Here is a 21,542-nt window from a genome sequence, read left to right as displayed (position 1 = left end):
CCAGTATCTACTTACCACGGCAATATTTGTCACGTTACTCTCACCAACATCCATTTAGCCTCCAAGAGAGGAAGCACACAAGTGCTCCACATAGCATAAGAGTTATTTTTCATATCACCATCTCATCCATTATCTTTTTCTACTACAGAGGCTTACAAAGATGCTAGCACACAATACTTAATTCATTTAGGATCAGCCATATGCATATTTAGCAATGTTTGGTTCCACACATGACTTGCATTTACAGTGCAGGTCTAAGGGAGGAAGAAGGGGACTTAAATCACCTTTTCCCATGGATCATCAGGTTTCTACTCAATTGCTTATATATATTACTTCTTCTGGCCAGACTGAAATAAACCCCAACAAAATAAGTAAAGACTCTCTGTAGCTCTACGACAGAAGATGGCATGTTAAAAATAAGATACTTTAGAGTTACCTGTTTTATGGATATTGGGTGAAGATGCAGAGGTAGGAAAATAAGGAACCTGCCCAGTTGTACCATGCAGGATGGGTAACACTGGAGTCTGGGCTGCAGGGAGAGGCTGGACCACAGCCTTTTCAGAAAGCACTTGCTCAGCCTCAGCAGCAGAATGGAAAGGCTGAAAAGGCTGAGAGGTGGGTTGAGGCACCAGTGTGGGGATTTCAACAGGCCCTTGTATAAAGTCACTAAATTCTTCATCATCAACAAAAGCAGAGTGGGAAACAGATACAGCAGAATGGGATGATGTGGGATGATCTGTAAAATGGAATGAACACACAACGGAAGGTGATGAGGAAAAAAGGTTCACGGGTGGAAAGGGAGGAAAAGTGGCAAATACTTGGAATACATAGCAAATGGGTAAGGGAACAGCAGTGGATGCATCACTTGACAGGAATGTGAAGAGCTGTTATTGTCAACATAACAAAAACATAAGGTAAAGCTGAGCAGCCACTTCCAACCATGCATCTTCTCTCCCAGAGATTTGATGTAAACCTGTTGATACTTGGATCTTAACACTGGCTATGAAAATATCCTATTTAAACAGACTGGAACAAACAAATCAAGAGGTACCATTTCAAACTGGACATAACAGGCATCTGCACAGGGGGATGCTCTCCCTCAAAGGACTCTTTCATCCTCAGAAACTCAGGAACAGATCATAAGATACAAAAAAAATGTCTATTCATTTAGAGAGTTTTCTGCTTGATCAATTCCACAGTCACCCATTTAACAGAACTGATGCAGGATGGGCAAATCTACAATGTGAAATTGTCAGAAACCACTTGTAACTTCCGAATTACCGAAGAGCAAACCCACAGTAGAGATAAAGATTTTATGTAACAAACAGTTGCTGGAAGGACACTTTTAATCCACTCACTTTGTGCCACCAAATAAAAACACTTCTGGAATTAGCTCCCCTGCTGAGGATTTCAAACAGCAGTGGCTTAGTTTCAGTCAGAAGATGAGAAAAATGACAAACCTGGCTTTTTGGGATGCGCTGCTGGTGTTGGGTGCATTTTAGCATCTCTAGAAAAACCATCTAAATTTCCTTTAATGGCTTCCAAAGCTTCATCCCTGCTTTTTTCACCTGTCTGGAACAGCACAGAACACGTTTGTGAACATTCACAGATCAGCTCAGTTTTCTTTCAGCATCCATACAAAAATCAGCAATGCCTGCTGCTAGATTCAACCCTTCTTTCTCCAGCAGTGCCTTCCTGAAGCACATCACCATTAACTCCCATACTTAAAAAGCTTTTCTCTTGCAGACTACACCATAACAGTGTTCCCCAGTCATATACATAAAACCTTTCTCAGCCATTTGTATTCTGGCCTTTGAGCTCATCACAAGTGTCCAAAACTTTGTCCAAAGTTAACAAACAAGCAACCAAACATTCCATATTCTAGAAACTCCGTCTGTTCCCAAACATTACACACCAGGCTGGTTTATTTTTCTTGAGCTGATTTCATCTTCAACACCAGACTGTTTACACTGCACCACGAGTGTGGAAAGTACTATTCCAGATGCTTTTTCAAGATGTCACCTGATGTCTCATACTAGTTCCCCACTTATTTGCTTGTTGAAAAAGATCATCCCATTACAAGCCATTAAAAAAAAAGCCTGAAGAAAGAAACACTGCAGCTGTTATTTAGGACGTACCTTAGGTTTCACACTGCTTAGGAGTCTCAGCTTTTGTTTCTGCTCTTCAAACTGGCGCCGTTTCCTTTCCTCCTCCAAGAATTTCTGCTGGTGCTCAAACCTCTTCCTGAAGAAGAAATAATGTTAAAAAACAAGTCTAAAAATACTTTTTAATTACAGTTTTCATGGCAAACTTCTGCTTGATTTTTGTTCTGTCTCTAATTCACGTGTCTCAGTGTACACATTTCTGCTTCTTCTCAGAGCTGGGTTACAGCCACTACTAACTTCATAGATGCCTTCACACGCAACGGAATGATCTCAACAGCATTGAGCCCTAAACAGACTACTTCTGTAGAGGAACTATCAATATATTTACTGAGTAAACCCCCCCTCCACAGTACATGTCCCCCTTTAAAAAGCAGCATTTTCCAAGTCAGTGAAGTGTCACTTACTGCTGTTCCTCTGCAAACTGCTTCTGCATGTCCGGGGTGTACTGCGGGGCTGCTGGGCGCATTCCCAGGAAAGAAGCCTGTCCCATGTAAGGCATTCCAGTCGCTGGCATGGGCCCTAAGGGCATGCCACCCTAGAAAGAAGTAAATAACACAACTCCAAGGTTATCTTTTCCATAGAAAAAGCCAAAGCTCTGGCAGTGACACCCTGACACGTTACAAACGAGGGGGATCTCATAAAATGAAGAGCTGGACGAGCAGCACAGAGCGCTGGTCTCTCAGTAGATGGCACTCTTCCCTCTCGAGTTACAGTTGCATTGTTTCCTATGCTGAGTGATCACATAATACTTTTAAATACCCTGTTGGAGGTGCACACTCCTGTCCAACAAAGGATGCCACAAAATGTGCTCTAGTCATTTCACTAACAGCTTATCCAGCGTCCAAGGGAGGGAGACACGATACAACAGCAGCCAAGAGGAGACTTGTCTGAATAACTTGTGTCTGTATCAGAAACACTTGCTGATAAATACATTCTGGTACAATTATAGCAGCAGTGACTGCTTAAAATAGAAAGGTCCAGAAAATAATTTCCTTCTCTTACCATTCATTTTGTATTTGGTACACTTGAAAAGAGAACAAAAGTTACTCATTAGTTTTAGACCAGCTCTCAATCTTCCTACTATAGATTTCACAAAACGAATGGAGGGTAAAGACATGGCCAGATGTGATCAGTTCACTTTGTCACAGCAATTTGGCTACAGAACCATGCCAAAACGTTCCATTTCAGCAGAGTGCAAATTTGTACATAAGCACATATGGTGCTAAACAGAAAAATATTAAAGGAGTGAAAACATATTAGCTCCTCATTTTCCATTCTTACTGCTCAATTAGCAACAGCAGAGTTAGAGACAAAGTTACTTTAGGGAAAAAAAAAAGAATGAGAATGAAACATAGGAAATAGGACAAATGGGAGAACTGATCAAATGAGAAAATCCAGCCCATTTAAGATTCCTTGCTCCCTACATCAAGGTATTTAAAAACAAAGCTATAAATTGCCACCTACACTCAGGAAATTCCATTCTATGAACGCCAGCATTGGAGTTACAAAGGGATAAGACCATTAATTAAATTGGTCACAATCAGATTGTGGACACAGTCACTTCTGATCGGTTTATGAAGGTCTCATGTAAAACACTGCCCAAGACACCACTTTTACAGTAAGTACATAAAGCAAAGGCAGAAAAAGCACAAAGCAAAGTTAAGAAGACAGAAGAGGTGTGTTGTGGAAGTTTTGAATTAGAGTGACTTAACAATTCAATACTATTACTAGCCACACTTTGGAGTAGGTGGCATCTGGTACCTTTTTACCATCTTGTTGATGCTTTTGTTTCCTTTCCTGTTCTGAGACCATGCTTCTCTTATCACACCCTGGTGTCACAGCACGTGTAATGAAATCAATGTTCAGATTCTGACATCTCTGACTGGCCTATAGCATCCAGGTTATTTTAAATATTACTGATGCTGTCCTTGCACTACACCCTCACTTCTCTTGACTCTATACAGTGTGTGCCAAAATCTCCCACTGCCTCCATCCAGATCCCAGTGAAACTTGGAGAATTCTTTAACTTATCTTTAATTCTTCACATTATCTCACTTCAGTCCATATTTCATTGCCACTCACCTGCATGGTCATGGGTCCAGGAGGCATCTGAGAACCGTAATTCATCCCCATCATGCCCGGCATGTTGGACTGCATGACAGGAACCATTGGGAACCCTTGCTGTTGCATAGGAATCATCCCTACAACAAAACATGAAATAAGTTAAGCTCCCAGTTAGTGTTTAATTGCCACCAAAGGGAAGGAAAAAGCTCTCAGTCTTGCTGGGCTGTCTGCATAAGTGATCAGTCTGAAGGAAGAATTGTTATGGGGCTTTCCCACCAACTAAGCTGATGAATCCTCCCACCATCCTAAGGATTCTCTGTGGGTTTCTTCCCCTGTGATTTGTGAAAGGGTCAGTTCCAATTAACAAGATGTAATTAACAGACTGACTGGTGCTGTAATTGTCCCTTCCTCTTGAAGAGGGAAGCTGACAAACTGGCAGCTTTTGAAGATAAGTCTTGGGAAATAAAGTCATCACAAGGCAGCTTCACACCCTGATCTGGCTGGGTAACTTGTCTGTAGCTTCATTAGCCCCCTGTGTGTATTAGAATGGGTGCAGGATTTGGCAGCTAAACTTCAACAGAATTGGACAAACCAAGCTGGAGTGTATTAATTCACTGGATAAAACCAAGTGGATCATGTTGTAGCAGTTTCATCTCTCATATTTTGCTGTCACTTGTTACCAGTACACCACGAGACAATTATAACTGTGCATAACTGAACATCACAGGCAAAAGCACTCCAGGAAGGACACAACACTGGAGAATGATCCATATATCAGTCCCTGCAACTTTTATAAGGCAACTCTCTGCTTTCCCTACGAGTTCTCCCTGTATTTTCCATTAATTAAACAAAGAGCACTGCAGCAGGAATGAGAACAAAGGTAACTTAAGGCTGAGGCTCTCCTATTGTATTAATACTTTCCACACAGGTTGTGACTCTTGTCCCAGGGTCTTGCTGTGCTTTGTAAATATTTACCAGGTCTTGCAACACCCACACAATATGGGTATACACAGCTGGTAGATGAAGCATAAAGAGGTTAAATGCCACACTCAAAACAACACAAACATCTTAAAGGCAAATTCGGGTTAAAAACCAGAGAAGTATTTTTCCTAGATCGTTTAATGTAGCACTCTGGTAATGCTGCTACTGCAACAATGCACAGAAAGTTATATAAATAGAGCTGTGAGAGTCAGATCACCAGCACTGAATTCAAGGGGAAAACCAGCTGTGGAGCTGAATTCACAATCACACTTCTGAGCATCACTGCAGAACTATTTGAAGTTGATTAATGTACCTGAAACAAAGAACTTTGTGCTCAAAACCTTAAGCTGATACATACCTTGAGGGGGGCCCAAACCACCTGCGACAGGAAACATGAAGCTGCAGGAGGAAAACAAGGATAGGTGAAAATCTATCATGTAAATGGTTGAAAAAGCTACCTCGATTTGCACATCAGCATCCCTGCCCACCTGTGGTCAGCACTTTCCCCTCATCTTTCAGGTCTCACAACCCCAGCACAGGGAAAAGCCACTCCTCACAGGGATCCCCCAAAACACCAGAGTGCCACCAGCACCACCACAGCTGCCAGGCTAGGGAGAAATAGATCTTATCCTCCCCAGCAGCGCTAAAATGGCTTTGACTCATCCACATCACCCACAAGGTTTGGCACCTATGCAGGTTGGGAACAGGTCAGTTTGTCCGTGTCGGCCTTCAAGCGCTGCAGAATGAATAAGCATCTCCTGTTGAAGTCTCTGATTCAGCAAGACCATTACCTGCACCAAACAATAGTTCTCAGCTGCTGAGGAATAGTTTTCTGCATAGAGGTAAATTATCCATGGAACCCCATCACCTCGGCATTTTTGCCCTTTAAAACAATACAGTTTCTATTTTCTCAACTGTACCTAATTACAAGAAAAATAGTGCCTTGGAAAAATATCTATTCCAGTATCAAGGGCAAAGTGCACCTGGAGGAAGAACTGTTGAGATTTCAGCTGAAATCCTAATGGGAACTGCTAGCCCTCACTTTGAAACACAGCGTGGGCTGTGCTGCCAAAGAGCAACAAAGAACTTCAAGTCTCATTTGCAAGCAGCTCCCCAAAACCCACATCAGCAGTAATTCACCAGACAAGAACCTCACCCACTGTCTCAGCTACTACATCAAAGTGCCATGAAAGGGAACACACTTATAGATATTCAATATTCCTTAGTACAAGGGTGGATGTAAAAGAAACTGAAGAAGAAAACGCTGCCATCGGTGGCTGCAGACGGGCTTTCAAAACCTGCAGGGAGTTCTGAAAGCCAACCTGGTTTATAAATATAAAAGAGCTGTGTAACAGGAGCACTGAGATAAAATAGGGAATTTAAATTATGTATTTATCCCGGAGTAAATTGCACCTACCCACCGTACAGACAGCAGGTTACACGGTCACCAAGACAACCCATATTACTCTTCATCCTCTAACTCAGAACCTTCCCAATACTGAAGCTTCCTCTTTTACCCTGACCACCCTGTGCTAGTTTCTCCTTAAACAACTCACACACACCTACTCTTTCCAGCAGGTTCAGGTCTCATCAGCCTCAACTACCACAGGGTTTGGTTTCTCTCTCTGGAGAGCTGTGCAGACACACGCTACCTCATCCCAAAACAAGAGCTGGGCTTCGGTCCACACCATTCACACTGCAGCCAAGGTCTATTCAACTGACTGGGGTTCAATTTGGACTTTTTTAATCCACTTATTAGCGCACAAACATTAACATCATGAAGACAAATGGCTGAAAATCACAGAGGGATTTTGCCTGCGTTTGGTTTCAGCTATGGCAACAGTTGTCCGTGCAGACTGCCTCCTTCAGCAATATCTCCCCTTAAAACAAGTGCAAGTGCAAATCACAGAATGGGTTTGGGTTGGAAGGGATCTTAAAGCTCATCCAGCCCCAACCCCTGCCATGGGCAGGGACACCTTGCACTAGAGTAGCTTGCTCCAAGCCCCTGTGTCCAACCTGGCCTCGAGCACTGCCAGGGATGGAGCACAGTACCTGCGTAAGCCAGACCTATAAGTGCAACAATTGTAGGCATCATAAAAACACACCATTCTTCATTTAGTCAGAATGATGAACTATCAAAAGTTACTTCTGAAAAGCTCACAAGTATGGATAAATGTTCACAGCTTCATGCTTGCCCTTCTTGTTGGGGAATCCAGTCAAGAAGAACTCTTCCAAAGCAGCATACGTACTGGAACCTGAACACGCATAGCAAGGTACCACTGCTTGCTGGAGGCAAATAAAGGCCAGACTATTAAATATTTATCCCTTTCTACAGAGCTCCTGACTTATTTATGAGTCTCTGTTGAAAGGAAAACAATTGACAAAAAACCCTGCAGTTAACTGGAGGGCACTGCAAGAAGAGGTAGTTAAAGTAGCAAAGCTCCTACAGCACAGTGCTCCATACCTGCGGCCTGAGTTCATCATGAACCTCACTCACTTAGATGTGCAAGTGCCAACATCAGCCTCACACATAGCCCCCATCAACTTCTTTATTTGAGCAACAGGAGCTTTACTTATACACTACAGTGCTAAAGAAATGCCCAGACACATCTGATGCTCATGGCTGAGGCACAGCCATCTCGGAGGTCACCTGGAGCACCACAGAAAACCACTAAACTTCATAAGCATGTAGTGATAAATGTAACAGAAATAAGTTTCTTTTAAAGAAAGCAGTTTGATTCCAGTTATCTCCAAATAACAGCACCGAGAGGAGGATTAAGAACAGACAAAATGATTATTAACCAAATTAGAATAGCTTCTCTTTTTTAACGGGGAAGAAAAAAGGATGGGCATGATAAATTAAGCCATCTGAAAGGAGCAATTCGCTACTTGGGGGCTAAAAGAACATTTATAGCAGGCTGACTGCATGCTTTTAAATGACTTTCCAGACAATGGGAACCCTTATGACCCCAGGTGTTTAAAGCATATAGATTAGTGCACTATCATCAAGCACAATGTTTCAATAGAGCTGCTTACTTCTTATTTCCACAAGGGTTTAATGCACCTGCAGATATTTCTGTGGTTCTCAAGAGCAGAAGCACTTCACCATCTAGGCTCATGCAACAAGAAAGTGTAATATGTGTGCAATGCACAAATAAAATGAATAGAAGGAAAACAAAGCAATTGCCCTACAAAAGGGCTCTTAAAGCAGTAAATACTTATAGATATGTATTTCAAATAGGCAGCTTAAAAAAGCCAAAACCCAAGCCAACCAGCCATCAGCATCAGTCCAAATGCAGGAGCATGGAAAGCAGCAAATCCTTGTCTGTATTCACAGAGCTCCAAACCACACACAGCATTTTCCCATCTACAAGTGGATTTTTAAACCCCTTCATTCCCCATCAGTACAACTCTACCAATGCAATGCAGGCTGTCATAGTATGGGTGAATGGCAGAAATCCACACAAATCAATGTGAAACAAGGCAAAGAACCCACACAGGGAAAGGAACTTTTCTCCTCCACCTCCAGACTTCATTCTCAAGGAAACCACAGTACCAACCATGGCAAACAATGCCTTTTAAATCCCTTCATTTCTCAAGGCCTTACAGTCTTACTTCCTAGCGTTGCTCTAAGAGGTCAGAGGGGTTATCCAGCCCCTCACAAGGATTGTTCCAGCTTTATATACACAGGGAAACACGACGACAGCATCCCATCCCTTGCACAGCATGCACAGGCACATGCATACACCTGGACATAAGCCTATATACACGAGGTCACCCCGGTGCAGACCTGCCCTCCTCACATAGAATAGTTAGGGTTGGAAAGGACCTTAAGATCATCCAGTTCCAACCCCCCTGCCATGGGCAGGGACACCTCACTCTAAACCATATCACCCAAGGCCTCGTCCAACCTGGCCTTGAACACTGCCAGGGATGGAGCATTCACAACCTCCCTGGGCAACCCATTCCATCCCAAATCACACCAACACAACTGCACTCCTCAGAGATCCAGGGCAGCTTCAGGCATGTATCTGTGAAGCACAAAATGCACTCACTCTCCCTGGAAGCAGGACAACAGATAAAGAACACTCAAGAGCCTACGTTAAAGAGTAATTACTTAAGCCTTCAGAGGCCTTTTTAGGAACACAGCTATACGTTCACAGACCACTGTTTCTTCCTCCTGACACTACTCCTCAGTCCTCTCTCTTTGCTGAAGCGCCCTTTGTGGGATGGAGGGGACCACGAAGCTCCCCACAGCAGCGGCTCCATCCTGCAGCCGTGGTGATAAGCAGCGTTTATCACTGCTGACAGCACGCAGGGATGGTGAAATCCCGGAACCCCTCTCCACCCCATGTCTGAGATTGCGGCTGCAGAGCCTGATGGCAAGGGGGCTACCCCTGCCCGAGCCTTGACAAGCCGGGGGTTCCTAAAACGCTAATGAATCACAACGCACTGTGGAGCCACCATGGCTGCTTTCCACACAGCCTGCCCGGGACCCACACAACCCATCCAAGACCACACATACCTCACTTAGAGCCCCTACACCCCACCCTGACCACCACATACCCCACCTAAAACCCTATATACGTTACCCAGGGCCCTCACACCCCACCCAGGACCCCACGTACCTCACACCCGGTCCCCCCCACAGCCCGGCTGGGCCCTGCCCCTTCTGCTCCCACACTCCACCGGTACCCGGAGCCTCCACCCCGCAGGCCTCCCCCTTACCTCTGCCGCTCCCATGTCCGCCTCAGCCCCAAGCTTACACCTCCATTTCCCCCCCATCTGTCTCCCTCCGCCCCTCGCCCTTTGCCGCTCCGCCACCACCGACCTGGCGGGCCCCGCTCCGCCGCCCGCAGCCGCCGCTCCGGGTCCCCCCGCGCCGGGTCCCGGCCGCAGCGCCATCTTCCCGCTCCGGCCCCGGCTGTCAGCTGAGCCCCGCCGGCGGCGGCGGCTTCCGGGGCTGGGCCCGGCCGCGGCCCGCCCACAGAGCGGCTCCCCCCTCAGGAGCAGCACCGGGGGGAAGCGGGCGGAAGGGCCCGGCCTTCCCCTCAGGACCGGCTTTAAGCGCGAGGCTGTGTGGGTAGAGCCACTTCACCCATGGCCTTCCCTCACACCAAGGGGATAAACGCAGCCCCAGGGTGGCCTGCAGCCCGGTGCCGCTCTGCCACACATGCCCCTTGCCCAGGGCACTGGGACTGTCCATTACCTGGTCATTGAGCCAGCCGAAACCCTCAAGCATTGCAAAGTGCGACTGATGGGGTGCTATAGGATGCACTGGACAGTCATGCAGAAGCAGCTCCTCTCTCTTCATAAGGTTGGCCAAAGCTTCCACATGACAAAGTGTTCTTCACCTCAGGCAAAGGCAGCACTTGGTGTGATGGAAGGGTGAATCCTGATAAAGGCCATTGCTTAAAGGCCTTTATAAGTGACTGACCAGTGTTCATCAAACACAGCCTCAGAGAAAGAGCAAAGTGCGACCTAATTTCTCATTTTAAAGCAAAGTACCTCAGAAAGAGCTGTGCTCTCATCTTCAGCAGTATTAGAACTGCACCCTGCTATGCAAAACATGCACTCGTAACTGCAAGCTGCTTTCTCTCCCACTACCACTATTCCATGTGTTAGCAGTGCCTTTAAAGGTGAATATTGCTAATTTCTCACTCGTTGTTAAGCATTCCACATCGCATCCATCATCTTGCAGCAGCCAACTGGGTATTTACCAGAATATACAGCTTCAGTTCTATTAAATACAGGCACATCCATTCATAGATGTCAAAAGGAAGACCCTGTTTCCTACATAACCCAAACACAAGATACACTTCTTGTTCTTGCAAACAAAGCAAGCCTAGCTCAGAAACAAGTCAAAGAGGACACAGGACCTCCATCAGTGTCTCATAGAGCACAATGTGATGTAATGTGAGCACTGTGCTGTGAATGAGCTATAAGGACCTGGGATCCATTTCCAAACTGCATTAAGTAGGACAAGGTAAGAAGAAAATCCTGCTTAAAGAATTGGAGGTGCAAAGGAGAAGCCATTCCTGCATTACTGGAATTCTGACATGGCCACGGTGGACTTGGAACCCGTTTGGAAGGTGGAAAACATGTGGAGTGTGGCCAAGCTAAGGAATAATGCCTGCAGCCTTGTTCCATCAACGCAGGTCCCCCTATTAGAATCTTTAATGACTGTTCTGGTTTGAGGCTTACATACAAAACAGTGCAAAATTACTGAGAGTTACAGACATGTAAAGCATTACTTATTTCAAAATGAGTCTATAAAAGCAAAAAAGGAGGAGGAAAGAGGCTTTACTTTCACATACAAGTGGGTTTGGTTTGGATTTTTTTTAATGGCCAGGGATTCTCTGCCACTGAATCTTCTGATGTCTGACAAACATAGTAGGGGTGATCTGGACACAGAACTGACTGCATTTCCAAGGTGTTAACGTGAAACTGTGTGAGAGCAACACGAACAGATGCTATTTTTAAACTATTGGTCAGAACCAGAAGTCATTTATTGCAAGAGCAGAGTCTTCAGCTTCTATAAGAAGCGTTCAGGAATCCTCTACCAGTATTTCAGTAGAGACTTTCTTGCATGTAAACATCCATCTTCACCCAGGAGGAAGCATTAGGGATACTTTTCTCCCTTCACTGTTGCAGCTATCTTCATTCTTCTGTTCTTCACACACAGTCTGTTCTTATTCAGCTTTTGGAAACAGGCTGGAGCTTACTGCCCTTTTTATCTTCTTTAGCTTTCTTTTTTCCCTTAAGACTTTGCTTGGTAGTTTTCCTACAAGAAATACATTGAACATCGTGTATGAAGTACGACAGCCATGACACAGACAGCAGTCGTGCCATAAATCCTTCAGTAGCAAGACCCCAAAGTGCTAGTAATGGTGTTCTTTATGACCACTTCACTATAGCAAACTGCTACACACCAAGTCTCTGTGAGCTTTATCATTACAACGTAAGACCTGCTTCCTGTATTAGCCCTCTATGTGTTAAAATCAAAGCCAGCCCTTTGCCAGAAGAATAGAGGATGAGTTCTGCCAAGCAACAGCTACTCTGAATCCCAGCTTTAAGGCCAGTGGTTTAAACTCAGCTTGCCATCATTGATACATGGCACCACGTTGAGACAAACTGACAGCATTAATCCAATTCCCACAGGACAGGTACTGACACTAAAACTCCACCATCACTAAAATCAGTTATCACTTAAATAAGTTATTATTGTGGCAGAAGCTTGCTGAACCTTCTCTGGGTAAACAGCATCTCTCACCTCCTCTTGAGAAAAACCTACTTACATTTTCCTTTTGCCCTTTCTCAAGAAGCACTCAGGAGTGGTACAAATGGATTCTCTCGTCAATGGTTTCTTAATGAATTTCTTCTTTTGTTTGCTGAGAATAACATTTAGTGAAGAAGGATTAAAGGGCAAAAATTAATATCCAAAGTAAATGAAACAGATTATGAAACCTTTACCTGTTACACGTTTATGCCTCTGAATGTATTTTCCTTTATTCCAGGATTAGCCAGGCTGTCTCCAAGACACCCAAACAAACTTTACTCCAGAAAAAACGTTAAGTTGGGAATTCTGTTTCCATTTTTGTCTGGTTAAAAATGGCCACCCCCATCCTGTCCAAAATCCCTTTTGCAGCTAAACTGCAGTTACATTGCAAACAGCTAGATCTTCCTAACCCTTATACCCCCGCCACCACTCCTGCAGGCTTTAAAAATGGGAAACAAAGTGGGAAAGTACTCAAGTGAACATACCTTTGCAGTTTGGGGAGGTGTTTTATGTAGTCTGGCACAGGACAGCCAGCTCGCTGAATAACATTGGCTATACTGGAAAGGAGAGGAAGGAAGAGATCAACACTGACAGTGAGTGCCTGGACAAGAGAGAAGCATCTTTGGTGGAGAACAACAATCCCTAATAACTGGCTGTCTTCTTGTTGTGTACACAAAAGCAAATCTGAAGTACGATGAAGAAGAAACAAAAAGACATAAAAGGCTAAATGAAACTAATGACTCCATTTGGATACATTTAAACAAATTGAAACTAGGCGAGTACAGTCTTCAAGGAGATGAGGACAAGGCAGTAAGCAAAACCAGAGAATGAAACCAAGTAATTCTGGACATAAGGAAGCAGCCATCGCCTTGTCGTTATTGGCATCATGACTGAAAGAAGGGAAAGGATGCTAGTTCCTCCCTTGCTGCATAAGTGAAAGGCTTCAGAAAGAAACCTTACATTGAAATGTTCTCAGTCTTTCCCATACTGCTGTACTGCCTTTAGTTCTACCACACTGACACAGAGTTCTCCATTTGTTAAGAGCCTTGGGTTTCCATAGCATGGCAGTACTGTGCTGAGGAGGTATGTGGCACCAGACACAACATGATTCAGCAGCACACGATACAGAACACAAGAAACCATTTTAGCTCTATCATGTTTCCAATTTACCTCCGTAATAAAGGTTTATCATCCTCTGTGAAGAAAGTGACTGCTTTTCCTGTGTGCCCAGCTCTCCCAGTACGACCTGCCAAACAAAGATTTGCAGAGAGAGGTTTTACTTTAAATATCTCCTTTTATTCTATTCATCTTCCTAATATCTCATCTCCCCGCTGTCAGTTTAAAGCTATCCCCCTTGTCCTATCACCACATGCTCTTCTAAGTCCCTTTCCAGCTCTCTTGTTGGCCTCCTTATGTATTTCTGAATATTTAACAGTCATAGAAGACTGACAAAAAGTAATATGGTTTTACCAAAAGCTGAACCCAGACATAAACTGGCTCGAGCAATGTAGATGCTCATGCTGCAGCAAAAGAGGAGGCTTGGTTTCAGGATTTTTGCTCATGCACAGCAGCATCTACCTTAAAGATCTAGGAAATGAGATAAAAGCCATAACTTGTGAACAATCACCCACCTATCCTGTGGATGTATTCCACTGCACTCGTTGGCAAATCGTAATTGATGACCATATTCACTCCTTTGAAGTCAATGCCTCGAGCTAGTAAGGCTGAGCAGATGAGCACCCAGATCTTCCCAGCTCTGAAGTTGTGAACTACATTATCTCTCTAGGAAGAAGAAAGAAAGGTACTTACGAGATTTACCAATTTAATCTGAACTTGCTTCCTAACTCTTGTGTAAAAACCTTTCTTTCTGAAGTGTTTCTTGAGAAGAAATTATATCCTCCTACCTGTTGCTGAGTTTTGTCTGCATGGATGACATCCACATTGATGCCTTCGTAAATAAGTTCATAGAAAAGCTCTTTAGCCCTCTCAATAGACTGCACAAAAACAAGGACAGGAGGAGCAAAACCCTGCAAAAGAATAAGTCTGTCTAAGGGTCAAGTCCTTTTCCTACTGTTACTGGTTGCAGACCCAAAGCTACTAAAGACTTAAAAAGCCCCAGTATTTTATATCTCGGAGGATGGATTTTGCTTTGGTTGGAGTGTTTTCTTGACTAGCCAAGTCTTTGGGAGTCAGAACTAGGCAGGTTCATCTCCACTTCCTTTGAAGGAATGCTTCCTGGCTGTTGGTGGCATTTTAATCCATAAAACCAGATTTCTTTCCCCCTCAACTCAATATGAACAGCCCACTCACTGCCCAGTGAAATGAAACAGACTGTTAGTGCAAACTGCTACAGAGCAAAACTCCAATACATAGTCAAGAACGGGGAACACTCAGTTTTCTGAGGCAGGTACTTACTCTTCCTCTTGCACACCAGATTTGGACAATGGATTAACATGTGTCCCAGGGAAGACTCTGTCCCAGGAAACTGAGTCTCGGACAGAACACACAGCTCAGTGTGGCCACAAGCAGAACGTCCTCCATCCCTCCCAGTTACCTTTTTCACAAGCTCCCGCATGGCTGTGAGCTTTCCTGTCTCAGAGCCAACAAACAGCAGCTCCTGTTCGACTGTCTCTGCAGCTGAGTTCCTAAAAGCAGGAACACAGAAGTGTGCTGCTGTCACTGGGGTTAGACACACGTGTTCATGTGTGCTGCCTGCCACGCTTCTTATATAGCATTATAAATGGCAGTAAACTAGTTTGTTGAAAAACTGAATAATAACATCTAATCTAAATCATAGTTAGTTTAATATACTATTAATAATATTAAGATAATTAAAATATCCAATTGTATATAAAATATAAAACTGATGGAATTTAATACTGAAAAAATACTAACCAAAATACAATCCAAGTATGTAAGAGTCTACATTTTCATAAAAATACATATTATTACAAATTGTACAAAAATATAATCTATAATATAATCTATGTTTCTCTATTTAGACATTTATTTAGGTTTTTATAAAAAACCATCATAAAATACCAGCTGGTGAACAAGAAATATTGCAAGACAAACTTATTTTACCAGAACCCACTGCTAAGACTGATGGTTTGATGGTTATCTGATGATCAAGTAATGAGCAAAGGAAAACCCTTTTCCCAACACGTGAGAAAGATCTCCATGCTACACAACCCTGCAGTTCTCAGACTCACAACACAGTCATCAACGCAAGGAGGACAGTCAGCATCCACCTGCACACCCACCTTGCTCCAACGGACACCAGAACCACGCTGTCCAGGTTGAGCTTACACCACTCCTCCACGTCATGGGCAAAGGTGGCGCTGAACAAGGCTCGCCTCACCACGTGGGATGTGCATGCCAGGAAGATGGAGGCCAATTGCTCCCGGAACCCTGACTTCCCGTCTTCAAAGAGCTTGTCCGACTCGTCCACCACCAGCCACTCCACACTGGGAACAGAGAGGTTCTCCTTTCAGCAAGTCATGCGGGGAGAAGGTAAAAGCTCTAACAGACGCATCACAGATGTGAGGGCTACTCAAACCTTCAGTGTCAAAGCTAGTAGCAAAGCCAGATTTGAGAAAGACTCTTGAGTACCTGCTCAAGTCTATTGCTGGAGGATCTTGCTTCAGCAAATAAATGAGTCTGTTTGGAGTAGTAACCAGTATATCTGTAGGAAGAAAGGAGAAAAGAAGAGGCAAAACGTTGAAAAAGACACAAAATAAGCCAGACTAACAGAGCCCTGAGAAACAAGCTCCAACTCAATCTGCCAGAGGTCCCCTGGCAGTCTCAATTCCCACTTCTTCCACACCAACTACTTTTTTAGTGTTGAGCAATACACTGCACATCTCGAGTGGTATGAACTGAGCTCTTCAAAACCACACAGGCCAGAAAAGACGACAAAGGTCAAGGACATTCTTTCAGTTTTTAGAAGCACTTCAGTAGTTACAATTACCAAATTTCTTTGAAGACTTGGGCCCAAACTTCTTTGCTGCTTCTGCTGCCTTGTGGATCATGTGTATCCTGAAGCCTGTCCCCTCAGCCAGCTTCACCAGCTCCCGATGTGTCTGGGGAGGCAGCAACAGAGATCAAATAATCAACTTTCAAACTGAGCTGATGAGCTTTTCTAACCAGAAAACCTGCAGACAATGCTGCAGATACAGCTTCAAGCATCACCTCAGTTCCAGCACTGTCTAGTTTCCTTAGCATAATAAAATGCAGCTTTCTAGCCCATTTGAATATAAATGGAACTCTGCCCAAATTGTCATTTTGATTTCAGTTTCCTAACAGAGCTTTAATATTGAAGTTATTTGTTGAAATTCTGTGTTTGGGAAAAGCACAAAAATTTTATCCTTTATAGCAGATACAAAAGCAGGGATTAAGAGCATCTAAGCACTGGGCAGTTTTAAATGTGATCAAAGAATCTTCAGCCTCTAAACTAATCACTCAGATCAGACCAAGGCACTAGATATGCAGCTATTTCACAGAAGACTAAAAGCTCAAAAGAAATGTTTAAAACAGCTTTTTTTCTGGTATCTGAGGGTAATAAAGGAAGAAGACCTATTTACTAAGGGGCTATTTTACTGATTCAGAGTGAAAACTTTGAAGTACCTCGATACCACTTTCCCCTCAACACCCACCTGGCTAGCAAGTTCTCTCGTAGGTGATATGATCAGAGCTCTGAATCCTTTGTTCCTAGGTTGTTTTAGGTGTGTTAGGAGAGGAATACAAAATGCCAGTGTTTTTCCAGACCCAGTAGGAGCTGAAGCCAGAAGTTCTCGACCCTATAAGGAAAACAAGAAGGGTCTTATATTTTACTAGGGAAACAAAAAGAAAATCACCCCAAAGCAAAACACACCCCCTCAAAAAAGATAAATCACATTCACATACATATGAATGCCACAAAGTAACCCAAAATACACCCTTAAAAGCACAGCTCAAGAACACTGCTCTCCAACTCTAATCAACTGCAGCACCAAAAAAGCTTACGTGAAGCATGACAGGGATCGCCTGCATCTGGATGGGTGTTGGGACCCGGAAACCAGCAGCCTGAATATTCTCCATGATTTTGGGGTGGATTTTGTATTCCTTCTGAAGCTGATCGAACGTGGCAATCGGGTCAGGAAGATCTGTTCCTTGGACACTGATCTTGTGTTGATTTCTGAAGCGGTTTATCTAAAAGGCAAAAGACAAACTCTTTCTTTCTGTGACAGTATAAAATGAAAGAAATGCGTATTCACCTTGTGGTTATTTTCCCCCATATTCAGTCACCCTCTTCCCAAGAGAAATTCCCATAAATGAACCTCAATTTTCAGTTGAAAAGCCCACAGAATCCAAGGAATCTCTTGCTACATTAAACCCCCATGCTTCTACCTTTTGTCTTCTCAAGCGTTCAAGTTTTTCTGCAGTAGGTTTTTTGTCTTTTGCATTTTCGTATTTTGCTTCCAGAGAGGACATCCACTTTATCCCATTACTTTCTGACAACTCTGGTATTGCTCCTGCTCCTGAAGGTTCCATAAAAATAGATCTTTCATTAGTAAAACCCAGACAAACATTATTTAGTAGAAAAGAACACTGCAAAACTTTATTCTCTGATTCCCACTAAAGGTAACGAAGACTAAAGAAGGACAGCAGCCACATTCCCTGTATCTTAACACCAAACAATGGAATGGTTTGGGTTGGAAGTGACCATAAAGCTCATCCAGTCCCAACCCCTGCCATGGGCAAGGACACCTTCCACTAGAGCAGCTTGCTCCAAGCCCCTGTGTCCAACCTGGCCTTGAGCCTTTAATCTGGCCAATTATTTATCAGCTCTGGCACAGGCAATGACCCCAGAACCCTCTTGTTTTCTGGTAGAATGACCTACAGTACCTTCAGATTTAAAGTAAACTGACACAGGTAATTAACATGAACTCCATCAGGGTTTGCCACCAGGGACACACACACACACATATATATATATATCTCTATATATGAATACCTCGTGCCTTTTTCTTTTTTCTCTTCCCTTCACCGCTTTCTGCAGCTCGTTTCCTCTTTCCCACCGTCTCTCCACCGCTTTTCCCGGCTCCATCCTCCTCTCCAGCCCCTGCGAGCCCCCCGCCCTCCTCAGCAGACCCCTCCGGGGCTCCCTCCTTGTGCCCGAAGAAGTCGAGGCTCTCCAGGGAGGCGCTGCCGCTGTTTGCCCTTATCACCTGCGGGAAGAGAGCGGGGACAACGGTGAGGTCCCCGGGCGCGCCCGGACCGTTACCACAGGGCCACGAGTAGGCCCGAGGGCCGCCCGCACGGAAAGGACAGGGCCCTGGAGCCGGCGTCTCGCAGGGAACGCAACCCAAACCCTTCCCATCCTTCCCCCCTGTGCCACCGCACCCCGAAACGCCTCGCATCGAGCCCGAAACGCCGCACGTCAAAGCGGGCACCGGCGCCCAACCTCCGGAACAGATCCCATGCCTCCATGCTGCCCCGGCGCAGCGACACCGGAAGTACCGAGCGCTTCCGGAAGCGCGGAGGCGGGCTCCCCTGGCTGCGTATCCTAGCAACGGCGCCTCGGCGGCGATGGCATGGCGCCGCGTTGCTATGGCAACCGTGATGCCGGACGCCACCGGGCCGAGCTCCGCTCTAGGCCGCAGCAGGCCCGGGGCACCGGGGAGGATACCCCCGAGGAGGGCACGGCCGTGTCGGCAGCAGGAGGGTGGAAAGGACGTGGGTCCCTCCCCTCCTGCCCCTTCCGGACGCATCACTGCAGCTGTACCGGGGTCTGGAAGGACCGGGAGGGGAGGGTGACGTTTGTTGATCCCCGGTTTCCTTTCTGTTTTATCATTTATGTGAGGTCTAAACAAATCAGAAACCCCAAATCCAATATGAGCCATAAAACTGTTCAACACCTTTATAAGCGTTTTGTCCTTTTGTGTATTCCTGATGGCGAGTTAATTGCTCTGTTTTTAAGGAAGATCTCGGCTGAATGAAAGGACAAAAGCCTTTTAGGGCAGTTTTTGTTGGGCTGTGGCTGAGCGCTGGTGATTTACACCAGCATTATCTGCTCTTAAAGCCCTGAGCTCTATCCATCACAGCTTCACAAGCAGGGGTGATCACCGCTGGCCACAGCCGCTCTGCCCCTTAGAGATGTAAACTTGGGCCCTGGGTGTTTCAGGGGAGGCAAAACAGCGCCTTTGTAGCACTTCCCATTGCCCCGCTCATCCCTTGTGTCATGTTCCGTCTGTGGATTGATGGGGAAGTGCCTTTGTGAGCTGCAACAACTGAAAGCAGAGGAATATTTTCTCTTGCTTCCAGTTAAACCCATCCCATCCAAACCATTCCGTGATTCTATGGTATTAAAAAGTGTTTAGGGCTCAGTCCTACAAGACCCTCCTAATTCCGATGATCTCTTGAACTTGATGATCCTAAGGTCCTTTCCAACCCCAAAACTATGATTCTGTGGTGTTAAAACCCACTTAGGGCTCAATGCCACGTTGACTCTCCTCAACTAGCTGGTCTTAAAGTCCTTTCCAACCCTAAAACCATTCCATGACTCCATGCTTTGAAGACCCACATGGACCATTTCGGTGTAGGTTTGACTCAAAGCCCATAGCAGTCCCAGTGACACCTAGACTAAGGAGTGTGCCCATTAACATGTTCAATCCTTGATTCCCACAGATACGATCCAGCCTCACCGCTGTGCATGGAGAAAGAAGCGCTGGAGGCAATGGCAGGAGCAGCCCAGCAACTGGCTCAGCTGTACAGGGCAATCAAGAGGCGCTCCGTAGATTAAGATCAGAACCTCTTTAATTCATGTATTTATTCATTATGATAAACTGCGGGACCCAATAGTGCAGGTGGGTCTCCTAGAACTCGGTATCAGATCAAACAGTACCATATTTTTCCGGGTGTTTTTGAAGTAAAACAAACAGGAATCCCATTAAGCTACAACAACATTACAGGAACTATTTAATGTCATAAAAGTCTTCAGGGCTAAATGTTCATCTTGCCAAAACCCAGGAGCGTTAAGACACAGAGGCAATGGCTGCTCCCCCTGTTAACGCTCACTGCTTTAATCACAAACTTGGAGATGAAAAATGGCACCAACTCGATCCTCCCGCAGCCCCTTCCTGCCTGATTTATGGTGCTTTTCCTTTGCCAGCCTTTTGACTTCCCGATGGATGGGTGGAAGCAGCTGCACAGAGACCCAGCTGGGTGCAGAGCACTGCGATGCCAACACTTCCCTCCTCTGTGTCCCCAGGTAAAGCCACTGCAGGCCAGACTCTACACTGCATCCTTCAGGCCATGCCTGGGCTGAGGCTCTTGTTTTCTGCAGGGAGAAGTGACTGCTGGTTGCTGCGAGAGGATGGGGAAGAATGCGGAGGCATTTGTGTAACAAAGCACTATAAATCATCTCCAGTATCCATCACTCGCCAAGAGATGCTGTCAGCAGGTTCCAGAGTGAGGAAACGGGAAATATTCTCTTCATCAGTCGACTGGGAAATTCCTTTGTGGAAGGAGAAAGGCACTTTCTGCTTCCAAGGAGGCAGAAAGCCGTGTGCCAGGAGTGAGGGACCTCCATCAGGAGCAGTCCCTGGTGCTATGATCCCATATTCCAGCACAACCGCTCTTGTCACGCTGCTGGGTTAACTTTGCTGCCCCAGTGCTGCTCTGTCAATTACCCAGTGCTAATTGCCAACTCAGCACTGACACCAGATGACCAGCGAGGCCTTTGCAGGGTGCATGCAGTGCAGAAGCACAGGCTGCTCAGTTCAGCCCAGCCATGGATATGGTGATTAATGCCCCAACAGCCTGGTGTCATCTGGGCAATCCTGGTTTTGATTAGAGCACACGGAGGTTGGATCTCAGTGCCATGGAAGTCAGCTCAAAACTTCACCTGCTCTCCCAAACTGATCCTGTACCTGGATCGACCGGAGCTGAATTCACTCTTTCTCTGTTGCTTTGTGAGCACGGTGGCCTAAAGCCTCCCAGAGAAGCATTCCTCTCCAGTGCACACTGCAGGACACCCCAGGGCAAAGGATGACTGGCTTCGTTCCCTATCA

The 21,542-nt window shown here is 45.2% G+C and overlaps 2 protein-coding genes across 7 annotated transcripts in view; both read right to left on the bottom strand.

The window, feature by feature from the left end:
- Positions 1 to 10,133, bottom strand: part of SYNRG (synergin gamma) — a 36,284-nt gene extending 26,151 nt beyond the window's left edge. For 3 of the 6 annotated variants that reach the window (XM_061363368.1, XM_061363369.1, XM_061363370.1), the window contains exons 1-6: positions 10,042 to 10,128; positions 5,569 to 5,609; positions 4,248 to 4,366; positions 2,570 to 2,700; positions 2,139 to 2,244; positions 1,461 to 1,572 (exon numbers count right to left, since the gene is read on the bottom strand). In XM_061363368.1, coding sequence (XP_061219352.1) covers positions 1,461 to 1,572; positions 2,139 to 2,244; positions 2,570 to 2,700; positions 4,248 to 4,366; positions 5,569 to 5,609; positions 10,042 to 10,115 — 583 coding nt within the window. In that variant the 5' untranslated portion in view covers positions 10,116 to 10,128. Of the gene's footprint in view, positions 1 to 436; positions 737 to 1,460; positions 1,573 to 2,138; positions 2,245 to 2,569; positions 2,701 to 4,247; positions 4,367 to 5,568; positions 5,610 to 10,041 lie in introns of all 6 variants that reach the window. The other 3 variants (XM_061363366.1, XM_061363367.1, XM_061363365.1) reach the window with 2 other exon arrangements.
- A 1,568-nt stretch (positions 10,134 to 11,701) lies between these two features.
- Positions 11,702 to 18,998, bottom strand: DDX52 (DExD-box helicase 52). The gene is made up of 15 exons (XM_061363364.1): positions 18,874 to 18,998; positions 18,485 to 18,698; positions 17,878 to 18,002; positions 17,494 to 17,679; positions 17,145 to 17,288; positions 16,460 to 16,571; positions 16,102 to 16,174; positions 15,753 to 15,956; positions 15,044 to 15,134; positions 14,394 to 14,516; positions 14,121 to 14,271; positions 13,660 to 13,735; positions 12,975 to 13,046; positions 12,509 to 12,601; positions 11,702 to 11,994 (listed from the first exon to the last, which is right to left on the bottom strand). The coding sequence occupies exons 1-15, from the start codon at positions 18,958 to 18,960 to the stop codon at positions 11,907 to 11,909; spliced, it is 1,839 nt and encodes a 612-aa protein (XP_061219348.1). The 5' UTR covers positions 18,961 to 18,998; the 3' UTR covers positions 11,702 to 11,906.
- Between the last annotated feature and the right edge of the window lie 2,544 nt (positions 18,999 to 21,542).

This window comes from Neopsephotus bourkii, unplaced genomic scaffold (assembly GCF_033783945.1).
Source record: "Neopsephotus bourkii isolate Nb327-2 ecotype Australia unplaced genomic scaffold, CSIRO-AGI_Nbou_v1 NB_1154, whole genome shotgun sequence".
NCBI classification, from domain to species: Eukaryota; Metazoa; Chordata; class Aves; order Psittaciformes; family Psittacidae; genus Neopsephotus; species Neopsephotus bourkii.
Note: the sequence above shows the minus strand (reverse complement) of the source record. Positions and strands in the feature narration are given on the sequence as shown.